The following is a 17,512-nucleotide window of genomic DNA, read 5'->3' as shown; positions in this document are numbered from 1 at the left end:
TTCTAATGAGGTTTTCCATCGAGTTGGAAAGTTCTTCTCCAAGTAGCACCATATGCTAGGTTAAAAGAGTCTTTGAAAGTTTCCATTTAGCGGGGGCAGTGTCAAAATCCATATTTCTTGATGATAATCCAACCGAGATTGAAAGCAGAAGCTGAAGCGTAGGGAACCCCCTTGGAATGGCTTCTTGGAAGCGGCTTAACCTTCTGGATAATTAAATGAAGTTTTACTTAAAAAAATAAACTCCAGACATTGTCATTATTCGATTATGGAATTGCATCTCAAATTCCAAATGGCATTCCCCCGGGTTAATCCCTTGACCTACTTCCTAGCACTCGGAATCCCGCTCGCTCCCTCGGGCCATCCATCTATGATCACCCTGCACCTCTTTTCAAGGACGTTGCAGTATCTGAGTCGCTGGCATCTCGTCCCGAGCCATCATAAACAGCACAAAGAAAAAAGTGACATTGATACGTCGCGACATTTAAATACTCAGCTACCTGACGCAGCGACTATCTGGCAATCTGACAGCTCGCCGGACGGACTGGCGGACAGACGGACGCTCGGACGGAGAGTCTGCGGAGAGCCTCTCGCTTGATTGAATGTCTGCGACAAGCTGCAAAATTCTTCACTCTGTCGCTAAACAGACTCGAGATGCATTGTCTAAGACGAGGAAGTGTCTGCTAAATGGATATCATTTACATGCTAGACTGCCAGACACTTTTGGCAGCGCGGGGAGCTACCTGCGCCGCCTCTGGCTCTGCGCATGCGTGCAATGTTGGTATCAACAGGCATCTATAACAATAACAAACTTGTTACGCTTTGTTCTTTGACGGCCGGAGATAAAGCAACGGCTCACGGACTGCGACTCTGTGCGAGTTTTTGTATCTGACGGCTGCCGAGATACCAGCGCTCAGATACCGCCGCTACCTGGCGCAAATGTGCGAATTTCGAGCTCTCTTCTGCGCTTTGAGTGATTTCGGTTCGCGTCGAGTGACTTTGTTGTTGGATTGGTTGCCTTTCCCTGCTCTGCTCGTCGATGCTGCCGCAGCGTTGTATCTGTATCCGCCAGATACCAGCAGTTCCAGTAAGCGGCAAAACCCAAAACGCCAAAAAAGAAGCACAAACGAGAAAAGAGTCTCGACTCTGTTGGTTTCCTCTGTGTTTGCTGGATTGTGGCTCGGCAGTTGCCGAGCGTGTTTGTTGCCGTCTAGCTGTGCCGCATCTAGCGGAACTGTCGATTTTGTATCTCCGGATCTCAGACATCCGATTGACGATTCGATTGTGTTTTGTTTTGGTTCTTGTTCAGCCGTAGCAGTACCCGTAGCAGTTGTTCGACATTCGCTGCCGCAGCAGTCGCGTTTTCCCCAGAAAGCCCCGTGTAAATTGAAGCAGTTATGAAATGGATACAGCCAAGTAACAGTATCTAATCCACCATTCGCAGATTCATAACGCGCACCACCCGCTCCGCCAGTCGCCAGGGCTCCGCCGGCCACTCCCCGCCGCCACCGCCGTCGCGTTCCGGATACCGCAGCGACTCCTCCTACAGCTCTCCCTCGCCCTCGCCCACCCGGAGGCGCAACAGGCTGGTTGCCACCGCCAGTGCAGATCCCCCCTCGTCGGCGAACGGCAACAGCTCCGCCTATGAGACGGCCGCCACTACTGTGATGACCCACGGCCCAGCCACACCCCCGCCCCCAGCCCACCAGAGACCTGCTCCTCCAGCTCCAGTCGAAGTTCCTAGGGCTCCTCTGGCCGCCGAGCTCCAGCCAGAAGCCGCCGTTGCATCCTGCACCGACGCATCCGCCGATACCTCAGGTGAGTTCCTCATAGAGGGTTGTGTTTGTGTTGCTTGTGTGTTTGTCTGTGTTGGCTGTGAGTCCTTGTTCGTCCTTGAGCACTATTGTGTATGTAGCGTGTTTATGTGCTTCGCTTGCCTTGCATGGCCCTTTTTTTTCCTAACCAAACCCTTACCATTTATTATGTAAACCCTTGAGTAAAGGCCTGCCCCATTACCTTCCCATATCGAACGATCGATAACTCCAATCATGCAACTTGTTCCCACGGATCTATTATGGCCTAGGCAGGTCCTCATTGTCGGAAAGGACTGCAGGATCCCCTTCTACTTGGTAGTCTGCTTCTCCGATCGATTACCGATTTCCCACCTCGACTTCCCTTCACCTCTCCGGCTCGAACATTACAAATTCATTAATTCTTCTGGCCAAACTTTCCCAAAACCGAGGAGTTGAGATTGCGGCAATTAGCCCGCCCCATGCCGACTTAGCCCTGAATGAGCCCCGAAGCCTGTCAACGTTTTCTGCAAATTAGTCTGCAAAAACAAAACACAACTCCATCTTCGGAAGAGGCGAGCGGAGCGGGGCCGAGTTGTTTTTCGTTTCTCCGGTACACTTAAAAGCAATTTAAACTAAATTAGATTTTTGTCGGCTTGCCAATCAAGCGAAAACGTTTTCTAGACAAATGTTAATTTAGCTGGGAGACCTTCGGCCGAAATCATTTATATCAAATTGCAATTGAGCAGCACAACGGAGCGAAATCAGTTCCAAATGTTTTGACTTTAATGTTTCTCGAGACCTGTCAGAAGAGTCTAAGCCCCGAAACCCCGAATTATATAAAACAATTTGCGCAATTTTTATTCGCATTATGATCCAATCCCCGAGAGCTAGCCAAGTTTGTGCAAACCCTGCGTATAAATGAATAAAATTGTTTGTCATTAACAATCGGAAAGAAACCCACCGAAGCAGCCTCCCCGGACCCGGGACTTCACGCAACTTAGGCAAATGAAAGATGCCATAAAATTGCTAATAGATCCCAACAACAAGACGGCTGTGCCCAATTTCTGTGTTTATTTATCAGCCCGCCGTTTCATTCATTGATCGGAATCGGGTTTATTATCGACGTGGACGAGGGTTTCATAAATTTTTGACAGTATCTCTCTCTCTTATAACGGTTTGCCGCGTCTTGGGAAAGCACAGATCTGCATATCGCTCGGCCGACATGGGAAATCCTCTTCTGCGTTTGGTCGTAGAGGCTTAGCGGACTTCCAGTCTTCGGATAAACAAAATTAGTTTGCCCCGCAGAACTGCGGCTCGAGGAAAATATTATTAATTCATGATGATTCGATGATTGATCTCCCTGCCTCGGGTATCGATTTCATTTAAATTCCAATTTTTCATGCCAATTGTTTTCGGCCTTTGTCTCCATCCCCAGGTGGGATGGTTTCGGTATATTGATTTCGGTGTCCGCCAATTTGGCAACTTCTTGCCTCACTTTATGGGTCCATCGCTCGCCGCAGATCTTCGCAGCGTTCACTGATCTCTGACAGAAGACGCTGGGCCAGAAGGCAATGAACGGACAGTTTACAGAGAAGATGCTGGCACAGGGCTGATGACTTGGCCAAAAGCGCTCTTTCCCCGCCCATTTCTCTCCCGGGATTATGAAATCATTTTCGGCTTGACGTAAGCCAGCACTCTCCGCGGGGTCAGGAGCAAATTCTTTGCAAGCCATTTGAAGCTGGATGGTTTCCAGTTTACTTTCATTAATGGTAGCTTTTGTTCCCACACTCAAGTATGCTGTAGTCGTAAATTTTGGTTTGTTTTTGAGCGAAATCTAATCGCAGGCCAATAATCTAATCGCTTTCCTTGTCAGCCTGAATAGCTCAATATAATGATGACACAAGCTAATTCATCATCGCTCGGACTCGCGGCCTAATGACCCGGGAGGCCTAATGCCTTTCTTTTGTCACAAAACTTTCGCAACTGGGTTTTGTTTCCCGTGTTTTCATTTTTGTCACCAGCAATCAATCTCCGGCAGCAATCACTGCCATTAGATTGCAGCTGGGTTTCCCCAAAGCGCCCATATTTGCATTATGCAATCGAACCCCTTCACGCACACACCAACAACAGCAATAGCAACAGCAACAGCGACACCAGCAACACAAACCACAACAAGCCGCATTCATGTGCTTCAAAGTCTTACTATATCAACACGCATTTTCCACTCTCAAAAAACACAAACACCCAACTCATCAGCCAGCAGCAGCAGCAGCAGTCGAGGAAAAGCAGACATCGTATCTGCCGCTAAATGCAGTTTTAGTTGCACCTTTAACATCAACAACAACTGCAGCAGCAGAAGCCAGCGCCACTGCAGTGGCAGCAGCAACAACAACACTAACCAGCAGACAAAGCAAAGCCACGCCTCGCCCATGCCGCCCCTCGCAAACGCCAGCAAGGCGCCGCTCATTGTGCTTAAAGCAGCAACACCAACCACAACGACACCCGCCGCAACAGCATCCAGTGGCGGTGCATCATCCACCGCCAGTTCGCCGGTTAAGCGCCGCACGAATCCTGTCTCGCCGCTGCGTTTGGGCGGTCAATCCGCCTTTGCGCCTCCGCAGGCCACTGCCAGTCCTCTCCTGAGCGGCGGTAGCTGCACCTCGAACTCCGCCGCGACCTCCACCTCGCCCCAGTCCTCGCCAGCGGTGCGCACCACCAAGGCGAGTCGACTACGCGCGGCCGCTCTCGGTGAGTGCCCCTTTATCCTCCTGGTAGTCCCACCCGAGTACCCTGGGCTCCGTTGACATCCCTACGTAGCCAACCTCAGAAGGTTTCTGTGTGAATCAGTGTAGACTAACCCCATTGAGAAAAAAAGACTGGAAGCGGTTTCAAAAATTGTTACTTTGAAGAATTTATACTCTGTTCTTTCCATCACAAACCACTTCTTCATCCTCAATAGCAGTATTTCCCTCTTGTGTCTCCCCCTCGACAGATAAAAGGAAAGAAGAGGGACAGCGTCAGCGCGTCAGTTCCCCAGCATCTCCCAGGACAGCCGGCAACGGAGGCACGTCCTCCTCGCTGGCCCAACGCCGACTCAGCAACTCGGAACTGTCTCCCAAGGCAGCGGGATCCAGTGGATTCAACTCGGAGCCCGTCACTGCAGGCACCTCGACCCGGATACCCGGCAGGTCCATTTCCCAGCCGGCGGACACGCCGCCCATCCAGCGCCGTCAGCCCCTGGTGGCCGTGGGCTCCGGCCTCTCCATGAAGCAGAGCCTCAGCGAGCTGCACTTTACAGGCGGTGCGGTGAGCCCGCCCAAGGCTTTGGCGGAGTGCTCGCTGCGAATGCGTCCGCGCAGCTCCACCCTGAGCACGGAGAACACTGAGAACGGGACGCGGGATCGGGACCAGCTGGCCAACCTGCAACTGAGTCCCGTGCAGAAGCACAAGAGAACGGTAAGATTTTGCACAAATCTTTGAAGAATTCGATTTAATCCAAACTTCAACTCTTGCAGCCCGAGGTATCACCGCGTCGTATGGGAGACCGGGACAAGTCGGCCAAACGCAAGTCGAACCTGAACCGTTCATTGACCGAGGAAGCCACCAAGGATGGCGGTAAGTGGGCTCTCGGATGATGCACTACAGCTGCGACCCGGGCGGCAGCTGATTGGCACAACGCCGAATTCGGAGTGCCTTCAAGCTTGAATGGTTCTGCAATTGGGTCACCGCCCAGAGGGCTTTCCCCGACGATGAACATCTTCGGGTTGATTCAGTCTTGTCGCGGGTCTGCGAGCATCATGTGGCTGCCTCATCATCGGAATCCCACAGAGCATTTGGCATACCACATGCAACACTTTCATATTCACCGATTTGTCCTGCGGGGCGAGAGCTTCTCCATTGTCGCAACTTGTGTGAAATACGTTAAAATCGCTGTGCTATGCATGTGTTCCGTCCAGTGGCTTCTGTTGCTCATATTCCACAAGTGGTCCACGTAATACTAATCTACTTTTTCTTACAGGTGAGGCTGCCACTGTCAGCCGAAGACGCCGCCGTCGAGAACTCGGTCTGTCTCGTCCATTGGTCCCTGGTGACGATGATGCCCTCAGGGAGTTGCTGCATTCGCCCATTAAGAGTTCCTGCAGCGAGTCAACGGCTTCCGCATCCGCCAGCAAGTCGGATCCCCATCGCCCAGTCGTCCAGTCTGTTCGCCATCCGGAGGTTCCAGTACGCACCATGACAGCGGTGCTGCCCGCTCCACGACCCATTCACGCGCATCTAGGACGAGCTGTCAACCAGAAGTTCAACGAGCGGACCCGAACCGATCTGGCGGAGATCAAGAAGATTGCCGAGCAATCCGACACATTGCCGCAGCAACAGCAGCCTCCGGAGGAGTCCGCCGCCCAGAAGATGTCTGCAATCCTGCGCAGAAAGAGCACGGATGATACGGGGGCACCTCTGCAGAACTCGCCACCGGCTCCCAACCAGATTGTCTCGATATTGAAGAAAAAGGAGCACGGCCTGGGCGAATGCCACTCGAGTGCCTCGAGCAATCCCTCGCCCGTGACGTTCTCGTCGAGCGTGGTGGACCCCCCTCTGGCAGGGGCTGCTGCCAGGAGCAAGCGGCAGGGAATACTCAAGAAGAGGTCCAGCCTGGACGAATCTCGGTACTACTCACGCTCCCACTCTCCTGACGAACGGAGTATCCTGATCAAGTCAGCACGTCGAAATTCGCTGGAGGAGTCTTCGGGAGCCGGGCTCAGCACGGCCCAGGCGCACGGCATCCTCAAGCAGAGCAGCTACGACAGCAGCAAGAGCGACGGATGCCCCTCAGCCACAGAGAGCCAGCCGCACAGCATCCTCAAGAAGAAGGACTCGCTGTCGACGCCCTCAGATGGCGGGTGCCACAAGCACGTGTCCATCTCCCAAGCGGTTACATTGGCCGCGGCCGAGCTGGCTGCCCATGATGGCATGGCGGTGGAGGACACTGGTGAGGAACACGAAATCCGACCGATTCTGAAGCAAGAGAGCACGTCCAGCGAGGAGGCGGTGCGTCCACCAAAGCCCATTCTCAAGAAGAAGTCCTTTGGTGAGGCTGACGAGCACGAGATCCGCCCCATCCTGAAGAGCTCGCGCAAGAGCAGTCGTGAGGAGTTCGACCTGGACCTGGAGCACGAAGTGGGCGACTCCCTCGCCTCGATCCTCAAGACGGACTCGCCGTCGAAGCGTCGCTCCTTGGGATCCACCTCGCACGACCTGGATGAATCCAATTCGGCAAGCGGAGTTCTTAAGCGACGCACTCGCTCCTTGGAGCGGCAGGACGTAGCGCCAGTGATGGATCTGGCGGCCGCCCTAGATGCGATTACCACCTCACAGGCGGCGCCCAGCACCCCGGTGGACTTTGTGACCACGCCCTCTGGCATTTCGGTCGCGGAGCGCATCAAGCGCATGGAGATGCTCTCTACGCCCACCTCCCGCTCGGCCGGAGGCGCCAACAGCAGCTGGGAGTCTCCGTTGCAGTCCACGCCGGAGCAGGGCTCCTCCACCACGCCCCGGCTTCTCAAGCCGAGTGTCCTGCGCAGGGATCTGCAGAGGGACCGCTACAAGACCCAGCCTGTGACCAACGAAGAGAAGAGCTTGTAAGTTGAAGCATATGAGGGAGCCCCTAGGGAATGGGTTCTGTTGTCATCCATTCGGGAAAAGTCAGTTTTCAAAAACCCCAATGCCTCGTCCCGCGACTATACCACTTTCGGCCAATACTCCCTCGCAAATTGCGCATACGCCGTGTGGCCTGTCAAGCTGTCAGCGGCTCTGCAGCCGCCAAGTTTACGCTCCGATGAGCCCAAGAATTCCAGCGCGGCTGTGCTGTCCGTGCATCTGTGTTTGTGCTCCGGCCGGAGAAATATTTTTCTATACACTCGCATTCATTGCTATTTTTGGTCCGACGAGCACATTTCTGGCTGGAACTTGGCCGAGCCTATAAATATTTATAACATCATGGTCTCCGCACAGCGCCATCCATGCCCTCTGCCCCCTGTTCTCTCCCGGAGTCGTTATGCCACTCCTCCCGGAGTCTCCTCCATGTCAGCGGGCATTATAATCCAGTCATGATCAGCTTAATTAGCTTTATTGTGGACATACTTTGCTATGGATCAGAGATTACTCGTGCCGTTCTATGGTGTAATCTGCACACCCAGTCTGCTACCCCAGCTAATACAATTTTAATTGTTTCGCTGTTTCTGTTTCCAAAACAGCCAATGAAATCCCTTATAGGTGACCCCGATTCGCCGGGCTGTCATATATTCACTTTTCTTCGGCCCGTCTTTCATTTTTTATTGCCCTACGGTTGTACTTGTCACCTAAGCGGCTTATTGCTTGCCTAATTACCAGGCCAGCTATTGAGGCCAACAAGCCAGAACCCAGCCCGGGTGCGAAATACAAATAAAGGTTAGTAATGGGTTCGCGATTGTGGAAGGTCGATCGACTTAAGAGTTCAAGATAGTGCCTCGCGATCTTAATGAGCCTTCTTAGACGCTTTTCTCCAATTTGAATATCAGCCTAGAGCTTATCAGCTAACTACCTGCACTTTCATGGCCAAGACCTGTAATTTAGCCAGCAATTAGAGATTGTACCTCCTAGACGGCCGGGCAGCCATTCCCACCTGGGATGGGTAGTTTCCGCGAATTGCGGACTGGCCAATGTCATGCTCGTAAACCTAGTTTCTTCGCTAAAAGCGTTTTAGAATTTCGACTAGACGGGCACCTCTTCCCTCCCGCAGGGGAGCGGGAGGCGGAGACATGGCCACAAAGTTGCCAGTTCTTGTTTAACTGTGTTTTTATGTCAGCACTTTGAGTTCGTGTGTGTTTTTCGGGAGGGGGCTGGCTTTTGTTCCACTCCGGAATCAGCAGCCCGCAATCGGCACTCCCATTCCTAAAAAACGAACCGAAAGCAGGCAGGTTGCTTTTGTTTTTCACACTCTGCCCGGCTGGCTGACTGGCTGGCTCTACCTGGCTGGCTGTCACATTTGCATTCGGCGAACGTTATTGTCAATATCTTTGCACATTTGCCGACGCTTTGTGGCGTGTAATTTATGCTGCCTGGGTTTCCGCCACCAGTCCGCCAGTCCACTGTCCGCCAGTTGCATTCCGCTGGTTGGATGGTTCAGTTGCAGGCGCCCGGTCGGCCTCTGTGCGTCACAGCTCCTCGGAAGACAGAAGGGGGTTTCCCAGTTCCATGTTGCTCCAGCGGCGTCAGAGTCAGGGCGAGAACATGTTCGAGGCATACATCAGAAAACGGTAACAGAACACAAGTCTACTCATATCCGACACTGAGATAGGAGGCCAGGAACAGACAGGTGTTGGCCCGATTAAATCGATACAGCCATAGGCGTCCACTTGGAAGTTATGCTGTATCTTTCCTAATCTCTCGATAAGATACCCGAAAACTTCACCCACCAGACCGTCCACCGCAGATCTTGCGGCCAAATAGTAAATAGTTCTAGTGCGTTAGACCTACAAGTCAATAGATCCTATAAATACGTTCAAGTCGGTGGCCCATTCACAAGAAGTGGCCCGAAAATAGCCCAGAATCGCGCTCTTACCGCGATCTTGGTTTCTCTTTCCCCGAGCGAAGAGTGGAGGCAGAGGCGCCGCCAAAGAAAACTGGGAAAAGCCAGCCCAATTTCCCAGCCAAGATGGGGCGGAGAGCCAGAGGAAAAAGGCGTACCAAAATAAATATCAGGCACAACAACAAAGACCAGCAAGAAAACAAACTGAAAATAATTTAAATTTGCTGACGGCTCTGTCGACCGCAGCCGAGGCAGAGGCAGAGGCAGCGGCAGAGCCCCACCGCCGAACCGCCCAACCACCCATCGCTGCTCCACCGCTCTTCCTCAGCAGCGGCGGCGGCGGCAGCAGCTGTATTTTTGTTTTTACAAATTTTGCGCTCAGTTGCTCGCGATCGCTTTTTCAATTTTAACGTATCCGCGGCGGCAGCTCCGGCTAAGATATAGTCCGCAGTGTTCCCAAAAATAGTAAAAAATAGCAAGAACTAATTACAAAAGAATTGGGCGAAGTAATAATAAAACTAACTGATAAACTATCAAGAGATCGCTGCGTCGATTACGCGGTTCGGCAGCGGCTTATCAGTCGCAGAACAAGTTGGGAGACTATCTATCAGGTGTGTGTACTTGGGCGAAGAACCACGTTCCCTCCGGAGGTGCCCGCCAGTCGCCGGGAGACGGGCCCTGAAACCGCGTGTGAATCGGAAAGGTAAAAAACCACTCGAAAGTGCTTAAAAAATGGGAGAAACGGCAGATCTCTTGAAATATATGTTTCGTAATGGTCTAAAAATAAAGTCCATGGAAATGTGCACAGTGCAGTCATGAATATTCCATCCCCGAGTGCCAATCAGTGGACTACAAATTGCGCGAAATGTGCAAAAATATACTTGGGAGTACATATATTCCATAAATGAAAGCCAAAGCCACTGGCTGCTTATATTTTGGCAGCTCACTTGTGCGGTTCGCGTCCTCGCTGAGTCGGCCAAAGGTTGTAGCCGTTTTTTATGTAGATAGACGCGCTATTAGACCCATAACTCGGCAGCCAGTGGCTAAGACAGCGAATTGCCAATTCTCTATGCCGCCTCTCTGCGGCTCTTTCTTTCGTTCGAAATCCAATTAGCCTAGTTTTAGTTAGAATATGGTTTATATTTTTAGTTTCTCGCTTTTCCGCGTCCTCTTCCTCTCTGGGCGTGGAGAAAACCGACTCGATAAACAAAACAAATATTGGAAATCGAAGGAGTCTAACAAGTTGTTGGTGTGCGGCTAATTTTAGAAGGGGATGCAACGGTGTTCGAGTTCGGAGTGCTTAGATTCTGGAGCTTTCTTCACACCTTCCACTCTCCGGTCCGATTTGGCTAATTCTTCGGGCCCTCGCGGTGACAGCAAACTGCTGCCTTCGCTGCCCGGAGGGCCGCAGAAATCAACGAAAGCAGCATGCCGCCAGCGCCGGAGTTTCTCCAAAAAAACATAATTGACCCCGCCGAAATGGCCCATAATTATGTCGGAGGAGCATTGTTTAGAGAGGGGAGGGGTGTGAGCGATAGAAGATCCACAGTGTTATGTAAATGTAGGGAGCGGGAAATGATTAGTGGATTTCCAAGACAATCACAGCCAGTGGCGTGAGGAAACTCAGTGCCGATATGGAAGCCAATCGCCTCTGTCATACAACTCAGCTCAAGTCCTCCAGCTCATTGTGGTTTTTGTCTCTGAATCAGCACTAGAACATGTGTGTAATACGAATCTTTCTCTCTACTCTTTCTCTACAGCTTTAAAGCCAACTCCGCGCCCTTTGACATCTCGGCCACGTCCGCCTTCAAGCCCACGAAGCCACTGGACATCCGTCAGAACCAGGCACCCCACTCAGTGCTGATATCCCCGATCACTGGCCAGCCCCTCAGCCACGTGCCAGCCCCCCTGCTGCTCTCCTCGTCCACCAACTCCGGGTCCGGAGCCTCGTTCCGGCTGGTCCGCAGCGCCACCCAGCCCCTCCAGTCGCCGCGCGTCTTACACCTAGCCGGTCAGGGAGCCGCTCCAGGGAATTCTTCCGACAGCAGCGTCAATCTCAGCGAGCAGCTCGCCCTGTCAGTGGGCAACGATACCGAGCACATCTTCGACATGTCCGGCCTGGAGGAGGACTCGGCCATCCAGTCGCTCGGCGACGACACCGCATCAGCATCAGCAACCACTAGCTCAACCGCAACCGGAACCGCAACGACTATGTCCAGCGGACTGACACGGAGCAACAGCGTCCGGGCCAGGGCCAACATGTTCCAGCAGTTGCAGGAGCAAACCCGCAACCAGCGGGCTACGGGTGAGTGGAGCAGACAAGCCAGAGCCAAGTGGGGTCGGTGAGGGGTCGGGATCGTCATCATCCTCGGCAGGTTTTGTGCAGAAATTAGCGTGAAGCTATAAAGCAAACTGGCAGCGACCGCTACTCAACCCGGGGGCACTGTGGCGGCCCATGAGGCAACCGACCATGACAACAGGGCCAAGACCACTGGGGCCAGAATGGGTGCAGACTGGTTGGGTTGAGGCAGTGACTCACTATTGGCAATCGGGTGAACTGGAGTTATAGTGGGACTTCCAAGGAACAGAAGGTATTTCATTAAAGCTGGAAAGCACTGCGAGAGGCTCATATCTGCCCTTTGCTAATTAATAAAGCCCATGCCAGGCCTCTGGTCAGTGTGCGACACTTTTCCCCGAGTGTTTGCCAGATTTTGCCATTAGCGTTTGTTGTTGCAAGCCCCTCATGGTGGCTGGCCAAGTTAATAAGCTGTAAAATGTGTGTCACTTGCCTCACACTCTCCCGTCGCCGGCAATCAGCGACTAATTGGGGCTGCGTGTTGGGTAACATTTGAGTGACTTTTGGCCCTCCGCCCGGGGAGACTGGGGGGCTGGTCAGTCTCGATTAGAAGTCTACAAGTGGTTTCGGTTATCTATCACGTAACATGCCTTGGAGAACTCTGTCAACTGTCCCCACACCATTTTTGTATCAACTCCTGAGCCACCCACACACAACCCCAATCCAGCAAATAGTTAGTCCCTCTAGGTTGCAGTAGTTCAATAGTAGTTTCCTTACAATGATCTCGGTCACCGGCGACGAGTGGCTTCTGCGGAGCAGCGACTTGGAGGACCGCAGGCTCAACAAAGTAAACACTTGCAAATTTCTGATTTCAGGATCGTCTCGGCACTCCCCGCCAGCTGCGTGCGCCGCTCAAAACCCTGCGGATAGTTCCCCGCAAAATGAGGAGCCCTCAACGCCAAACACTTCAGGGGATGTGGAATTCGGTGAGTAGCCTGTCCTTAAGAATTGCTCTGGAGGGGACTCTGTGGCTCTTCTGGCTCTGGGCCCCCTCCTACACAACATTAACGTTTTTCTTACTGCACGATGCTCTTGTTTTGGAATGCCGAAATATCTAATACTCAAATATTTATTGATGTTGTGCCTGCTGTGTCTGTGTCCGTCTCTTTGTTATTTTACTTTGAAGCACACCCGTTCCATTGGCCCGTCTGGGACTAATTTTTAATGGGCCCGAACAAATTCCAAATGAATGCCAAATTCGGAGTGCATTTTTCGATGCAACCACGCAGAATTGCGCAATTCTCCAGAGCAATTGGCAATGGGCAATGGGGAAGAGCCCCAGGAATGGCCGAACCAAACAATTTTCCATGCATGTGCGTTCATTGGATTTTCATTTACGACTTTTTCATTTTGTATCTGACAGTTTTCGTTTTCTAACAAATGAATTAACGCCCCACGCTGCTGCTGCTGCCTGGTTTTCATTTTATTACTCGTATCTGTTGTTGTTGCCGCATGAGAAAACTAATAACATTTATTTGCCACACTGTATGTTTATGTAATTTAAGCCGCGCGTGATTTACTTTGCGAATATTTATTTATCTGCCAAACTTATCCATTTCGTAGTCTTTAGTGCGCTTAATTGCGCGTTCATAATTTAATGGCCAATGGCCATGTTTCTTACGCGTTTTCGGATTGGTTTCCTTGAAGGGGTTCCTCCTGACACACTTTGTGGGCTCCAGTTCGGACAGAGTAGCCCCCTTTCGGCGCATTATCGGTTGGGTTTTACGACTGGGGAGTGGGGAGTGGAGGCCACCTCATTCTTTGTGGTCTCGCTTAAAAAACGGCCGTAAAACTTATTGCCGATAAGGCATAATGACGTTGACCTTGGCAAACAGTTTCGAAAGACTGAATTAGCATCAAACGACAACAAAAATGACTGAATCTTTATACTTCTCATTCGGTTACTGGATTTCATTTAAATCCAATCATTTCCAAGCCCCTGGACAATGATTTGCACGAGAGTCATCCTCCAAAACAACTCATAATTCCTTTGGGGTTTGCTTATCGGCGTAACCCACTCCCTCTGCCAAGGCGCCTCCCTCGGACGCCACAAAGAAAGTTCATATTAATTTAAACGGCGCTCTGTGGCAGAACAAATCGAAAGTCTGAAATGAAATCGAAATCGAGAAGGGGCCGTAGATACGCCATTGGGGGACACAAAAGACGACTCGCCAGCCAGCGCAAAAAGTGGCAAATTATAGAAATTGCTGTATAAACGGCAGACGAACTTTCTATGAATCAGTTATGGGGCGGGGGAGCTTCTTTTGGGATGGTGGGTCAGTTAGAGCTCGAAGTGATAGCCCAGCGAGAGTAATGCACACTATCGCGTCCGCAACAACGGCAGCAGCAACGACAGCAGCATCAGTAGCATCTGTATCGAGGCGTGGGCAGCGGATAAATACCGAAGTACTCCGCAGTTGACTTTTGTAACGCGCCGCGTTCCGGGGCAACTACAGATTCGTCAGCAGCAGCCGCGCATCAGCAGTAAATATTTGAACAGTCGAGCGTCTGAGTAGCGAGAAATGCGTAAGTGGTGCAGCACCACTAGCCAGAGGGACTTCCGCCCACACACACACTAATCTCTGGTCCTCCCCCTTTAGAGCCCTCGTCCCTGTCGCTGGCTGAGAGACTGGCCTTCTTCAGCAACCTATGTGAGAACAGCGGAACCGGAAGCGCCAGCGGGAGGTTCCGGAGTCGCACCAGCAGCTACTCCCGGAGTCCGCCGCTGGACCGCACCACCCCCAGGAGCAGCACCACCGCCAGCAGTGCCAGCGTGACTCCTACGCCAACACCTATGGACTATTCCTCGCTCCTGCCCGAAAGGGAGCCCACGAGCTTGACCCTGGAGAGCATCGTCGAGCCGGAGGAGAGCTGCAATCCCCCCACGGAGGAGGACGTGCGGCTGCGGGGGGAGAGCGTTCCAGAGCGCAGATCCGAATCGGAGACGCCACTGCACAACGGCTTCCACGGCCTTAGCAGATCCGCCACAGAACCAACACCCGGACGCGGGACCGCCACGCCTCTTCGAACTGTGAGGCTGCGGACAGTCGGCAAGCTTATCATGCCGGACACCTTCTGCGGCGACGGTAACAACAACGCGGCCAGCAAGAGCTGGAGCACCTGCCTGGCCAAGCTGCAGACCCTCGAGCCAGTGAACGTGTCCGTCACCGTGCGCACCATTGGCAAGATCAAGTCCCCCTTCTTCGAAAAGCAGCAGCAGGAGAAGATCAGTCCCACGAACTTCAAGTTTTCAAACGGAACCAGCGACAGTGGCTCGGATTCGGGCAAGGAGAACTGCGCCTCCAACCAGCAGGAGCAGGTGATCACTGACGAGGATCGAGGCCCCCAGAAGGTGTCCGAGATGCGCAGGAAGATCACTAGGTTGGTGCAGCAGCAGCAACCCCAGCAGCAGGCACAGCCCGTCAACAGGCGCCACACCACCGAGATCACCACCTCCGTGTCGCTGGCCTCCAAGCCGCCCAACGTGGACGACCGCTACGCCAAGTACTTCGGCGTCAAGGAGAGCTTTAACACCACCACCACTCTGCTGAAGACCCAGTCGCTGCCCCCGAAGGCCTCGGATAAGCAGACGATCCAGGTGGAGGCCACCAACGTGCATGTGCGCTTCCCATCCGCCGCCCCGACGACGGCCAAGCGGCGGGAGCTCCTGAAGCGGACCCGGCCCGTCTCAATGGACCAGTACGCCAGCGGCTGCGTGAGTCCCACGGCCATGCCGAGCCCTAAGCGGGCCCACTCCCCGGTGGTTGGGCGGCGGAAGGTCGCTATCGACAGCTTCGAGGACATCGAGGTGACACAGGACGAGCTGCACGCGGCCGGGCAGGATTTCAAGCGGCTCTGCGGCGAGATTCTGGGCTGAAAAATTGTCTATTTTGGCCATGCATTCAAAATTCCCCAATTTTTCAATTCTCCACCACTGCATTTTGTCCAGTGCCCCATTTTTCGAAAAAGCCCCTGAAAATTACGCTCTCTTGGTGCGGGTCCTGCGCTCAGTGTGATAGATGCGCCCGGTCCCCACTGCCCCGACCGCCCCACTCGCCCCAATGCTTTGTATTAGTCTCGTAGTTATCCAAATAAAACAATGAACGAAACGAAACCCCCAGCAGAGTCGAACGAAATATGAAGACATCCAGGACTAGCTAGGAATTGTATTTAAACCGAGCGACAGTTTTATTCCAAACGGCCTCTATTCCATGTACTGCCTGGCCAGCACCCTTCCAGTTAACCAATCGTTACTATTATTATGCGAAACTGCTTGTGCTTATTTATACATTAATACTTTTTATTTAACCTTAGAGCGAATTGTACCTTAACCGGCATTATATTACGAGAGAATGTATTACACTTATTATTATTACTGTAATATTAATTAATGGAAGTTGTTGAAAGAGAAATAAATCCAAGAAAGTGCTAAACTGAAGCCTGAAGTCTTGAGTCTTGGTGTTCCAGCGCTGAGTGAGTATTCGCATGTGCCTGCCCTTTGGATGCCCTTTGGAATGACTCGCTGCTCTCTGGTGACCTGCATGCCCACAATGCCATGGTACTCCCTCTTATTATCCTTTATCTCTTTTCAGAGAAGCCGGCCGAGCCCCTCAAGAGCATCCTGAAGGCGGGAAAGCCCATCCTCGGAATGGGCCGTGGCCTCATGCCAGTGGACCTCAACGCCGAGCTAAAGAACCGCCTCAAACGCTCCACCCACGCCACTGTCTCCAACCTGCGCAAGTCGGCCACCACTGCGGATGCGACGCGGCCCACCGGCGACGAAGTGGACAACCCCCAGCGAAACCTGGCACACATCCTGCGGAACGTGGCCAAGGAAAACGCCACTCCCAAGCACGACGACGCGGTGAGCCTGGTGAGGAATCTAGCTACCCTGGGTCAGCCCCGAGCGGCGGCCAGCGAGGATGCGGCCGGAAACTGCGCCTCGGCTTCGGAGGGCGAGAGCTCCGGCGGCCGGGAGATCGAGGCCATCATCAAGAACAGCGCTGTGGCAAGACGGCGCCGCCAGCAGCAGCAACAGCAGGCTGATGGGTGAGTCCTGGTCCTGGTACGCGCCAGGCCCCCGCATCCCTCGCCACTCCTCTGTGCCGTTCTCCGCGTGTTAGTGCTCTAACCCCTAGCTACTAACCACTCCCTGGAAGGATCCTGCAGCGACCTGCAGCTGGTTCTCATAAATGCCATACATGCGTCCAATGTGTGTGCACCTCAAGACTGGTTCCCAAGCGAAACTAAATATAAAATTAACACAAAGTTGCGACGGAATTTACATTAGTTAGAAGTTCATTGTAAATGTCTTCTCATGCCCCATTCTATTCGTGTGTTCGTTTGCCACCAACTCTTGATTAAATCAATTTCCCGCACCCATTTCCATGCCCTGAACGAACGAAAGTTTCCTAGCCAAAGTGAAGCCCGTGGCAAGGAGCTATTACTGCCCTCTTGGCCAGATGCCGCTACCGCAGCAGCAGCAGCAACACTCTCAACCACATCGGCAGCAACAGGCGAGGCCCATGTTGCTGGTGGCACCGCAACCGAGACCCCTTTACAAGCTTCTTCGGCCAAAACACTTTGTAAAAATTAGCAACTAAGTTCCAATTCGCATTGCTTACACTACGATTTTGCAAACTAATCAACTGATATATACACGTGTATTCACATGAATCTGAACAATATATTTTAATGAAGACTTGTTTAAACGAAATATTACGCCTCAATATATTTTTACTGGAAGCCAAAGAAACCTATGAGAAACGAGAATAAAGTTCTATGAAAATACCCCTTCCGTTG

General features: G+C 52.5%; 1 protein-coding gene across 18 annotated transcripts in view; it reads left to right on the top strand.

Annotated features, from left to right (window-relative positions):
- LOC6507547 (supervillin) overlaps positions 1-17,512 on the top strand; it is a 97,050-nt gene that overhangs the window by 52,366 nt on the left and 27,172 nt on the right. For 6 of the 18 annotated variants that reach the window (XM_044715005.1, XM_032454655.2, XM_032454656.2 and 3 more), the window contains 8 exons: positions 1,442-1,815; positions 4,047-4,538; positions 4,783-5,246; positions 5,306-5,405; positions 5,809-7,426; positions 11,115-11,659; positions 12,526-12,636; positions 16,303-16,759. In XM_044715005.1, the coding sequence (XP_044570940.1) occupies positions 1,442-1,815; positions 4,047-4,538; positions 4,783-5,246; positions 5,306-5,405; positions 5,809-7,426; positions 11,115-11,659; positions 12,526-12,636; positions 16,303-16,759 (4,161 nt within the window). Of the gene's footprint in view, positions 1-1,083; positions 1,379-1,441; positions 1,816-4,046; positions 4,539-4,782; positions 5,247-5,305; positions 5,406-5,808; positions 7,427-8,943; positions 9,083-9,866; positions 10,058-11,114; positions 11,660-12,525; positions 12,637-13,324; positions 14,237-14,310; positions 16,149-16,302; positions 16,760-17,117; positions 17,501-17,512 lie in introns of those variants that run through there. The other 12 variants (XM_032454657.1, XM_032454665.2, XM_032454659.2 and 9 more) reach the window with 11 other exon arrangements.

The sequence above is a fragment of the Drosophila ananassae genome, chromosome 2R (assembly GCF_017639315.1).
Source record: "Drosophila ananassae strain 14024-0371.13 chromosome 2R, ASM1763931v2, whole genome shotgun sequence".
Lineage (NCBI taxonomy): Eukaryota > Metazoa > Arthropoda > Insecta > Diptera > Drosophilidae > Drosophila > Drosophila ananassae.
The sequence above is the reverse complement of the archived record's forward strand: the minus strand, read 5'-3'. Positions and strand labels throughout refer to the sequence as shown.